Source organism: Pan troglodytes, chromosome 22 (genome assembly GCF_028858775.2).
Source record: "Pan troglodytes isolate AG18354 chromosome 22, NHGRI_mPanTro3-v2.0_pri, whole genome shotgun sequence".
Taxonomy (NCBI): Eukaryota; Metazoa; Chordata; class Mammalia; order Primates; family Hominidae; genus Pan; species Pan troglodytes.
This window is the reverse complement of record NC_072420.2, coordinates 43,517,710-43,529,045: the sequence shown is the minus strand read 5'-3', so window position 1 is coordinate 43,529,045 and position 11,336 is coordinate 43,517,710. Positions and strand designations below refer to the sequence as shown.

At 49.6% G+C, this 11,336-nt stretch overlaps 1 protein-coding gene across 9 annotated transcripts in view; it reads left to right on the top strand.

The window, feature by feature from the left end:
- The window catches only part of WDR4 (WD repeat domain 4), a 47,861-nt gene that overhangs the window by 14,724 nt on the left and 21,801 nt on the right, over window positions 1-11,336 (top strand). For 5 of the 9 annotated variants that reach the window (XM_009437397.5, XM_514923.9, XM_054675082.2 and 2 more), the window contains exons 2-3: window positions 268-333; window positions 3,356-3,496. In XM_009437397.5, coding sequence (XP_009435672.1) covers window positions 268-333; window positions 3,356-3,496 — 207 coding nt within the window. Of the gene's footprint in view, window positions 1-267; window positions 334-3,355; window positions 3,497-7,657; window positions 7,859-11,336 lie in introns of those variants that run through there. The other 4 variants (XM_003949185.5, XM_063803719.1, XM_054675081.2 and 1 more) reach the window with 3 other exon arrangements.

Genomic DNA, 11,336 nt, shown 5'->3' with positions numbered 1-11,336 from the left:
TCAGCCTGATCAGCATGGAGAAACCCCGTTTTCTACGAAAAATACAAAATTAGCTGGGAGTGCTGGTGCATGCCTGTAATCTCAGCTACTGGGGAGGCTAAGGCAGGAGAATCGTTTGAACTTGGGAGGCGGAGGTTGCGGTGAGCCGAGATCGTGCCATTGCACTCGAGCCTGGACAACGAGAGCGAAACTCCATCTCAAAAAAAAAAAAATTTATTTCTCTCTAATGATAACTCCTTTTAAAATTATTCTGTTATTTCTCTTTAGTGATGATGACAGCCTCTTCATCTATGACTGCAGTGCTGCAGAAAAGAAGTCACAAGAAAATAAAGGGTGAGATGTGGGGAAGCTTTTTCAGGGCCTGCTTTAATGGTTCGACAATGGGACCAGAGGGTCTAAGAAGCAATTGTTGTCCTACTTGCTGAATTCTTAGCTTCTGTCACACAGTGGTGCAGATAAGTAGCACCTCAGGAGAGACATGTAAAAGTAACTTTTAGGTTAGGCATTAAGAGTACATTGTTGGCTGAGCATGGTGGCTTATGCCTGTAATCCCAGCACTTTGGGAGGCCGAGGTGGGTGGATCACCCGAGGTCAGAATTTCCAGACCATCCTGGCCAACATGGCGAAACCCTGTCTCTACTAAAAATACAAAAAATTAGCTGGGCGTGGTGGCAGGCACCTGTAATCCCGTCTACTTGGGAGGCTGAGGCACGAGAATCACTTGAACCTGGGAGGCGGAGGTTGCAGAGAGCTGAGATTGCGGCATTGCACTCCAGCCTGGGGGATAGAGCAAGACTCTGTCTCCAAAAAAAAAAAAAAAAAGAGTACAGTGTTAGTGCCGGGTGCGGTGGCTCATGCCTATAATCTCAGCACTTTGGGAGGCCAGGGTGCTGACTGAGGTCAGAAGTTCAAAGCCAGCCTTGCCAATGTGATGAAACTCCATCTCTACTAAAAATAAAATAGCCAGGCATGCTGGTGGGTGCCTGTAGTCCCAGCTACTTGGGAGGCTGAGGCGGGAGAATCACTTGAATCTAGGAGGTGGAGGTTGCAGTTGGCCGAGGTTGCGCCACCGCACTCTCCAACCTGGGTGACACAGCAAGACTCCGTCTCAAAAAAAAAAAAAAAGCACAGTGTTAGGACTTTTCTAAATACTTTCAGTTTCTGTCAGTAATCACATCTTACTGGCTCCTTGAAATAATGGTTGAAGGCAGGTGTAGGAAGTTAACTTCAGCTAATTGACATATAAAAGTAGAGCATGTGAGTGTTTCGTATGGTGGCTTTATTTAGTTATCATTGGTATTGTAGCTCAGTTTGTTTTAATTGTTATTATTATTTTTTGAGACAGGGTCTCTCTGTTACCCCGGCTGGAGTGCAGTTGCACAAACATAACTCCCTGCAGCCTCGACTTCCTGGGTTCAAGTGATCTCCTGCCTCATCCCCCTAAGTACCTGGGACTACAGGCACATGCCAGCATACCTAATTTTTTTTTGAGATGGAGTCTTGCCCTGTTGCCAGGCTGGAGTGCAGTGGCGCTATCTCGGCTCACTGCAACCTCCACCTCCCTGGTTTAAGTGGTTCTCCTGACTCAGCCTCCTGAGTAGCTGGGACTACAGGCACGCACCACCATGCCCGGCTAATTTTTTTTTTTGTATTTTTAGTAGAGACGGGGTTTTACCATGTTGGCCAGGATGGTCTCGATCTCCTGACCTTGTGATCTACCTGCCTCGGCCTCCCAAAATGCTGGGATTACAGGTGTGAGGCACCGCGCCAGGGCTGCCTGACTAATTTTTGTAGTTTTTTGTAGAGACGTGGTTTTGCCATGTTACCCAGGCTGGTCTTGAACTCCTGAGCTCAAGCGATCCTCTTGCCTTGTCCTCCCAAAGTATTGGGGGAAATTCAGCCAGATATCGGGCAAAATTCACCCCCGATATTTCACGTAGGTTCTTTTCTATTTTCCCTAAGTGTTGGCCGGTTTGAGAAATAAAGGGACAGAGTACAAAAGAGAGAAATTTTAAAGCTGGGCATCCGGGGGAGACATCACGTCAGTAGGTTCCGTGATGCCCCACAAGCCACAAAAACCAGCAAGTTTTTATTAGGGATTTTCAAAAGGGGAGGGAGTGTACGAATAGGGTGTGGGTCACAGAGATCACATACTTCACAAGGTAATAGAATATCACAAGGCAAATGGAGGCAGGGTGAGATCGCAGGACCACAGGAGCGGGGCAAAATTAAAATTGCTGATAAGTTTCGGGCACCATTGTCATTGATAACATCTTATCAGGAGACAGGGTTTGAGAGTAACCGGTCTGACCAAAATTTATTAGGCGGGAATCTCCTCATCCTAGTAAGCCTGGGAGCACTATGGGAGACTGGGGCTTATTTCATCCCTACAGTCTCGACCATAGAAGACGGCCACACCCAAGGGGGCCATTTTAGAGGCCCACCCTCAGGGGCACATTCTCTTTCTCAGGGATGTTCCTTGCTGAGAAAAAGAATTCAGCTATATATCTCCCATTTGCTTTTGAAAGAAGAGAAATATGGCTCTGTTCCGCCAGGCTCACTGGCGGTTAGAGTTAAGATTATCTCTCTTGTTCCCTGAACATTGCTGTTATCCTGTTCTTTTTTCAAGGTGCTCAGATTTCATATTGCTCAAACACACATGCTCTACAATTTGTGCAGTTAACGCAATTATCACAGGGTCCTGAGGTGACATACATCCTCCTCGGCTGACAGGATTAAGAGATTAAAGTAAAGACAGGCATAGGAAATCACAAGGGTATTGATTGGGGAAGTGATAAGTGCCATGAAATCTTCACAATTTATGTTTAGAGATTGCAGTAAAGACAGGCATAAGAAATTATAAAAGTATTAATTTGGGGAACTAATAAATGTCCATGAAATCTTCACAATCCACATTCTTCTGCCATGGCTTCAGCCGGTCCCTCCGTTTGGGGTCCCTGACTTCTCGCAACACCAAAGTGCTGAGATTATAGGTCCGAGCTACCACACCTGGCCTGTTATTAGTATTGTTAATGTGAGTTTATCCCTGCCTCTAGCCTTGGGTTAGTCCTTGCCCATGAGGAAGAGGGCCACGTGTCATTGAGGGTTCTTCCAGCTTAGCTCTCTGGGTTCTGGCTTGTGTGCTGGGAGATTTTCTGTTTAGTTAGGCTTCATGCTGATAAAATTAGCTGTTTTGAACTTCCCCATGTCCCTTTAATATGTCTGTATTTTGGCTACGTGATCCCCTTAACGGTTTCTACCTCCTCCCATGTTAGAAATTACCACGCTGGCCAACAAGGAATGCAGCCTTATTTCCTTAGGTGAAGCTTAACCGTCTTCCTCCTCTCTTCCTCAGGGAGGACGCGCCCTTGGACCAGGGGAGCGGTGCGATTCTGGCGTCCACCTTCTCCAAGTCTGGCAGCTATTTTGCTTTAACCGATGACAGTAAGCGTCTGATTCTTTTCCGTACAAAACCATGGCAATGTCTGAGTGTCAGGTATGAGATGCTAACGCTGGATTCTTAAGATGTCGAATGCACACCTTGTCCTTGCATGCCTGTAGCAATAGTGACCATAACATGGTGATAAGTGGTTGACGCAGAGCCGCAGTTCGGTGCCAGACACCGCTTTCAGTGCCGTATATGTGTTGGCTGATCTGATCCTCACAGCAGTTCTGGGAGGGTGCAGGGGTGCTGTTCTGTCCCACGTTAAGTGGTGAACAGTTAGGTAGCAGACTCCAATCAGTGGGCTTGGAAGACAGAGCCGGGCCCTGCTGCTGGTCCCTCCATCTACAGTGTTGGTGCCCCTGTTTTCCAGGGCAGTCCTCTGTCCTTGTGATTAGCAGGAACAAGGCTGTGAGCCTGCCCTGGAGAGTGGTAGGGATTTGGGGTCTGTTGAGGGGTCTGTACCATAGTATTAAGCTAGGTGGGTTTAGTGCACATATGTCTGAGTATCTGAAGAGTGGATGGGGAGTGGATCCGTGGGGATGGGGAGGCCAGTAACTCTGGCAAGAACAGAGATATTGCTATGCCTTGCCCTCTTACTTAGCAAAGTCCGGAAAGGTTCTTCTGCCTTCCCTATTCCTCTTTTTTTATTTTTTTGAGACGGAGTTTTGCTTTTGTTGCCCAGGCTGGAGTGCAATGGCGCGATCTTTGCTCGTCGCAACCTCTACCTCCCGGGTTCAAGTGATACTCCTGCCTCAGCTTCTCGAGTAGCTGGGATTACAAGCACTCGCCACCATGCCCGGCTAATTTTTTGTATTTTTAGTAGAGATGGGATTTCACCACGTTAGCCAGGCCAGCTCTTGAACTCCTGACCTCAGGTGATCCGCTGGCCTCAGCCTCCCAAACTGCTGGGATTGCAAGTGTGAGCCACTGCGCCCGGCCTGTCTTTAAGATTTTTATTTCATCTTTTTTTTTTTTTTGGAGAAGGGTCTCATTCTGTCACCCAGGCTGGAGTGCGGTGGTGTGATCTTGGCTCACTACAGCCTCCGCCTCCCAGGTTCAAGCAATTCTCCCATCTCAGCCTCTCGAGTAGCTGGGACTATAGGTGCACACCACCATGCCTGACTAGTTTTTGTATTTTTTGCTGGAGACAGAGTTTCACCACATTGGCCAGGCTGGTCTCCAACTCCTGATCTCAGGTGATCTACCCGCCTCAGCCTCCCAAAGTGCTGGGATTACAGGCATGACCCACCGCTCCCAGCCTCATCTTATTTTCAAAGAGAAGAGTAAAAACCCAAATTCAGCTGGGTGCAGTGGCTCCCACCTGTAATCCTAGCACTTGGGGAGGCCAAGGCAGGCGGATCGGATCACCTGAGATCAGGAGTTCGAGACTAGCCTGGCCCACACGGCAAAACCCCATCTCTACTAAAAATACAAAATTAGCTGGGCATGGTGGTGCGTGCCTGTAGTTCCAGCTACTCAGGAGGCTGAGGCAGGAGAATCTCCCGAACCTGGGAGGCGGAGGTTGCAGTGAGCTGAGATCGTGCCATTGCACTCCAGCCTGGGTGAGAAGAGCAAAACCCCATCTCAAAAAAAAAAGCCAAATTCTAGGTGGCGTCAAAAGCAATGAATGCTTGCTCTGTCCTCTCTTCCAGTCAGGTTAAAAGGAAAGCCCTGAAACGCTGCATCATTTCTACTCTTATGTGTTTTTGTGTATACAGGTTTTACTATATATGTTTTTATGTATATGTGACTTACAATATGTTTTTGTGTCTTTGTGTATCAGGTAGGTAATAGATGCACATGGTTTAAAAACTTAAAACACAACAAAATTAAACCAAAGATTATGCGTCAGTCTCCCTTCTTACCCGCCTTCTGGCTCCTTTCCCATAGGCAGTGATGGTTTCCCAGTAGGAAAATGACTTTTAAATGCATGTTCCTACATGTCTGAGTTATAACTGATAATAAATGGCTGCTTCCACCTGACTGCTGTGGATCGCGTCATCTTTATCTTGAAAGGCCTGTGAACGGCATCCTCTTGCTGAGATAGCCACATGAGTAAGTCATTTAGGACCTAGAATAGAGAAGATGGGAAGTGTTTTCAGGATTCAGGGTGAATGCCTCAAGGTGGCCTTGAGGTGTCCTGCCCTGAGCCCCTCCACAGGGATCTCTGCAGGTGGCAGGGGCTTTCTAGTAGGTTGGCCTTGACTTTGGGTTTCTTGGACAACCTGTGGGAAGGAGGGATGGACAGGCTTTCACCTCTCAGTGTTGAAAGAAGATAGTGGTTGTCCTAGTCTGCTTGGGCTGCCTAACAAGATACCACAGACTAGGGGCCTTAAATAACAATTTTCTCACAGTTGTAGAGGCTGGAAAACCAAGATTAAGGGGCTGGCAGGACAGGGCTGGTTCCTCTGAGGCCTCTCTCCTTGGCTTGCTGATGGCGTCTTCTCCCTATGTCTTCACAGAGTCGTCCTTTTGTGTCTGTCCTCATTTCCTGTTCCTGAAAGGACACTGGTCAGATGGGGTCAGGGCTACCCCAATGACCTCTGTTTCACCTCTGTAAAGGTCCTATCCAAATACAGTTACATTCTAAGGTCCTAGGTAGGTCAGGGCTTCAACATAGGAGTTGTGGTTTGGAGGATTCAGTTAAGCACATAACAGTTCATCTTGCCTTTTGGACACTGGCTGCTGTAGAGAGCTTTCATAATTCACATGAGATTCTCAAATGGGGCTTTGACTCCCAAAAGTTAAAAATGAAATGATCTAAGAGAATCTGATGGTAGTTTTTTTTTTTAATTTGAGACGGAGTTTCACTCTTGTTTCCCAGGCTGGAGTGCAATGGCGCGATCTCAGCTCACTGCAATCTCTGCCTCCCAGGTTCAAGCAATTCTCCTGCCTCAACCTCCCAAGTAGCTGGGATTACAAGCATGTGCCACCACGTCTGGCTAATTTTTTGTATTTTTAGTAGAGAAGGGGTTTCACCATGTTGGCCAGGCTGGTTTTGAACTCCTGACCTCAAGGTGATCCACCTGTCTCAGCCCCCCAAAGTGCTAGGATTACAGGAGTGAGCCACTGCGCCTGGCCTGGTAATTCTTTTCCTAAAGTAAAGGCCCTGGCTGAGCTCTGGCATAGGCATAGTGCACAAGAGCCGCTTGGGTGTCTTGTGAAAGCACAGACTTTGTGATTTGTTTCATCTGGGCTAGGCCATATGCTCTGTGATTTCTTTCTTTCTTTGTTTTGAGACAGAGTCTCGCTCTGTCACCCAGGCTGGAGTGCAGTGGCCCAATCCCGGCTCACTGCAACCTCCACCTCCCGGGTTCAAGCGATTCTTCTGCCTCAGCCTCCCGAGCAGCTGAGATTACAGGCACTTACCACCATGCCCAGTTAATTTTTGTCTTTTTAGTAGAGATGGGGTTTTGCTATTTTGGCCAGGCTGGTCTTGAACTCATGACCTCAGGTGATCCGCTGACCTTGGCCTCCCAAAATGTTGGGATTACAGGCGTGAGCCACTGAGCCCAGCTACGCAGTTTTCTTGACTATCCCTCTACTGGTGGTCAGCATTTTTTTTTTTTTTTTGAGATGGAGTTTCGCTCTTGTTGCCCAGGCTGGAGGGCAATGGCACGATCTAGGCTCACTGCAACCTCTGCCTCCCGGGTTCAAGTGATTCTCCTGCCTCAGCCTCCCGAGTAGCTGGGATTACAGGCATGCACTACCACGACCGGCTAATTTTTTCTATTTTTTTAGTAGAGATGGGGTTTCACAATGTTGGCCAGGCTGGTTTTGAACTCCTGACCTCAGGTGATCCACCCACCTCGGCCTCCCAGGGTGCCGGGATTACAGGTGTGAGCCACTGGCGCCTGGCCACAAGAGCAACTTTTTATATACTTAAGAATCATTTGTGTTTTGTAAACTTTTTTTTTTTTCCATATCCTATGTTTTTCCATTGGGGTATTGTTTATTTGTAGGAGCTCTTTATATTTGGACACTTTATTTTTACAAAATAAGCCCATCTCCCAAAGTGTGGCTGTCAACATGGCCTTTCTCACACGGCCTTTCTGTGGCACAGGTGTGTAAGGTGAGCTGCACCGGTAACCTCTGAGACTGGATTAGCATTTTCCAGTACCCTTGCCTTAGCTGACAAAACTTCAAAGCCCTGGGGTCAAGAACTGGTGCAGAGCTGAGATCCACGTGCTGATGTGTACACGGATCTCAGACGTGATCCAGTTACTTAGACAACAGTGGAATGTGTGGGTTCCCGTTCAGCTATGGTGAGTGGGGTTGTAGAAGTTGGGAGCGAATTCTCACTTGTCTGCTTCCCCTGGAGTACAGTTTGGTATCCTCTCATGCTACCTTTTGCCTTTTTTATCCTTTGGTTTTGGTCCGTACAGAAAATTGGAAACCACTGAGAAGTACAAAGTGAGAGCAAGAACAAAAACCACCCTGAATTGCACCACCCAGAGCCAGAGTATGGGATGAGCACTGGGGCCAGGCCCTCCTCTCTGCAGATGGGTTACAGGATTTGCATGTGTTACACTGTAGTGGTGGCACGTGCTAGCCTATAGCCTGTTTCCCCATCCCCCCGCCAGGGCAGTGTTGACAACACTGTGTCATTCCCTGTAGCTGAGTTGTTACATTGTTTGCACTGTTCCACTGCTCAAATGCTACTGTTTCCTTGTACCTCTTCCTGCCTTTAAACTTTGGGAAGTTTGAGCCAGAGCAACTGGGACAGCAGAGGTGTGGACAGTGTGGGTTTACTGGCACCAATGTGTGACAACAGACACAGCGAAGCTTCCCAAGCCTTGGTGTCCAGCGGTTTTCTTGGGGTTGATCACATGCTGTGGGGGTGGCTGACCTTTAGTTCCCAGCCCCTCCAGAGGTAGAGTGGACACCTTGTGGCCCCAGGCCCCTGCCCTAAATCACGTACTTAGGCTGCCTGTGGGGCCCAAGGCCCCTACTCTTGGAGATGAGGCCAAAGGCAAGGTTAATTCTTCACTATGCAGAGGGTGTACCCTGTGCCAAGGCTTTTGATGTCTGGTACCAGACACCATTTGAGGAGTAGCCACTGCCTGCAGAGGGTAGGGGAGGCTGGGTCTGGCTGTGTGTGCCGTAGGCCTGGCTGGTGGTGGGGGTGAGCGGGCAGGGAGCTCACTCGTGTCTTGAAGACACTGACTCTTTCAAGTCTGGACAGTGCTGTGGCTGTGAAGTTCTGAGGTTGCCAGAAAGATGGAGACGTGGGTGGAATGTCACTTTACTTCAATGTGGGCTCGCTGTCCAGAGGTAGTGTCTCACTTTGAACTTGGGAGAAAGGGGATGTCCAGTCAGCCTGCCTGCTGTGTCCGGGTTCCTAACAGTGGAGCTTCTTCACCCTGATGGAAGTGCGGAGGCCCACGGCTCCTCCAGGGGTTCTGACTCCTCCAGAGGGACGGGGCTTCTGCTCCTGGCATCGTGCATGGCCCAGAGGAGGGAGGAATCTAGAATTCTCTCCACTCAGTGTGGTTGCCTGTGGCAGTTGGCTTCTTGGAGGAGGTCATTTGAGGTTGAGAGCTCCATGAGTTGGGACTCGTGGTGGATGCAGATACCGCTGCAGCCTGGGTGGGTGGCGGGGCCTCTTCATCCTTGGTTGCAGGTGCTTTGCCAAGAGGGAGATGTCTTGCTGTGTTGACTCATCTTTTGAAGGTCGTGTGCTGGTGTGATTCTCTTTATGGAAGCACCTGGTAAAACTCTGGGAGGCTGGCATGGTGGTTCATGCCTGTAATCCCAGCATTTTGAGGGGCCAAGGCGAGAGGATCCCTTGAGGCCAGCAGTTCGAGGCCAGTCTGGCCTCAGCATAGTGAGATCTTGTCTCTACAAAGGAAAAAAAAAGAACAAGTCCAAGAGTGGGCAGTGCAACTAGTTTACCCCTAATCTGAAATTCAGAATCCTCCAAAATCCGAAATTTTGTGAGCATAGGGAAGATGCTCAAAGGAAATGCTCACTGGAATGTTTTGGATTTTGGGTTTTTAGGTTAGGGATGCTGAACCAGTAAGTATTTGCAAATATTCCAAAACCTGAACAAATCTGAAGTGCAAAGCACTTTTGGTCCCGAGCATTTGGGATGAGGGATGGGCAGCCTGCAGCATGTGAGCAAAGAGCAGTGGCTGGCTCTTGGCAGTGCCCCTTTACCTGTGCGTTTTTTTTTTTTTTTTTTTTTTTTTTTTGGTGGAGCGGAGTGTCTCTTTGTCACCCAGGCTGGAGTGCAGTGGCACGGTCTCGGCTCACTGCAACCTCCACCTCCTGGGTTCAAGCGATTCTCCTGCCTCAGCCTCGTGAGTAGCTGGGATTATAGGAATGAGCCACCACGCCTGACTACTTTTTGTATTTTTAGTAGAGATGCGGTTTTGCCATGTTGGCCAGGCTGGTCTTGAACTCCTGACCTCAGGTGATCTGCCCACCTTGGCTTCCCAAAGCTCTAGGATTATAGGCGTGAGCCACTGCGCCCGGCCTGCTCTTGGTTTTGAAAGTGATGTCAGCGGTATAACTTCGTGTAGGAAATGTTTGCCTTAGGTGGTGTGGAAGATGGACCATGTGATTTGATGCAGTCCAGGCAGCAGATTACAAAATCCCGCCTCGATGGTGTGGCTTGGGGTTTCTCCTGACCTTGGTGTAGGGCACGCGTTGCTGCCTCCCCTTTCTCTAGCTGAACTGCAGGACAGTGGGTACAGGTGTGAAGTTACTGCCACTTTCAGCATCTCTTGGCAAATTCCTCAATAATCTTTTTTAAAATTCCTTTAGAATTGTGGGTTTGTGAACTTTTCAGCATCGGGTGGAGTGAAATCTTTACCCTTTCTCTCAGTGAGAAATTGGAGGGGATTATTGTGGCAGGAGGAGTAGGTTTGGGGGATGCGAGTGGGGCAGGGAGCGGGGCATAGGGTGAGTTTTATCAGGAGCTGCTTTCAAGGAGAGGACTAGGGTGAGTGGAACCATGCTGAGCTGGCAGGCAGCACCCTGTGGCTGGTCTGCAAACATGGGGGCTGCTCCCCACACCTGGAGGCTTTTTATGCCTCTTAGATCTCAGACTCTTAGATCTGATGCACCCTCTCCCCAGAAAACCGCCCACACTTAGCACATCCACCTCCGTTCAGTTTTAGAGGTTCCATGTACTCGTGGCCTCTCTGCATTTCACTGAGGCCCTGCACCGCTGCAGGATGCCCCTGAGCTGGGCGAGACCCCAGGCTCTGTCCCGTGGTCGCTTTGTTACTGTGCTGCTGCTGGGAAGCTTCCTGCTGAAGGGTTTTGAGGCGTAGCCAAGATGGAAGTTGTGGGCAGCAACGATTCTTTCCCAGGTAGCAGTTTAGAACCGCAAGGGCAGGAGGGCCTGCCACCTGGGCAGTCAGGAGACTCTTGGCCCGAGGGACTGAGGCCAGGTTTTCCTAGCCGAAGATGAGGACACAGGGTGATGAGTGATACATTGATTTTGACATGTGTGTTTATGAGGGAGAAATCCTCCCAGTGGAGTCAGTGTTTCCGAAAACGACTGTGAGAGCCACGGCAGCACGTGGGAAAGGCAGAGCCGGAAAACCATCCGATTCGCTCTGCCCAGGGGGTGGAGAGAGAGCGCCTGGCTGCTGGAGTGTGGGTGTGGATGGCGCCTGGTGTCCTCAGTGCCCTGTTGGGGCTGCCCAGGCGGCTCTCTGGAGGGGGGCTTGGGGCAGTGCCAACTCAGTCTGGGAGTTCAGGGCTCAGCCACTCGACTCCTGGCAGAGAACAGAGGGTGTGGAGATGGGTGGCTACTTGCTAGGTTCTGCTGGTCTCTGGGCCCTGAACCCAGTGACTGTGGAGGGAGTGCTGAGACACGAGACCCTGCACAGGCTGGGGGTCGGAGGGCGGGCGGGGTTGTGCCTCAGCTAGGGTGACA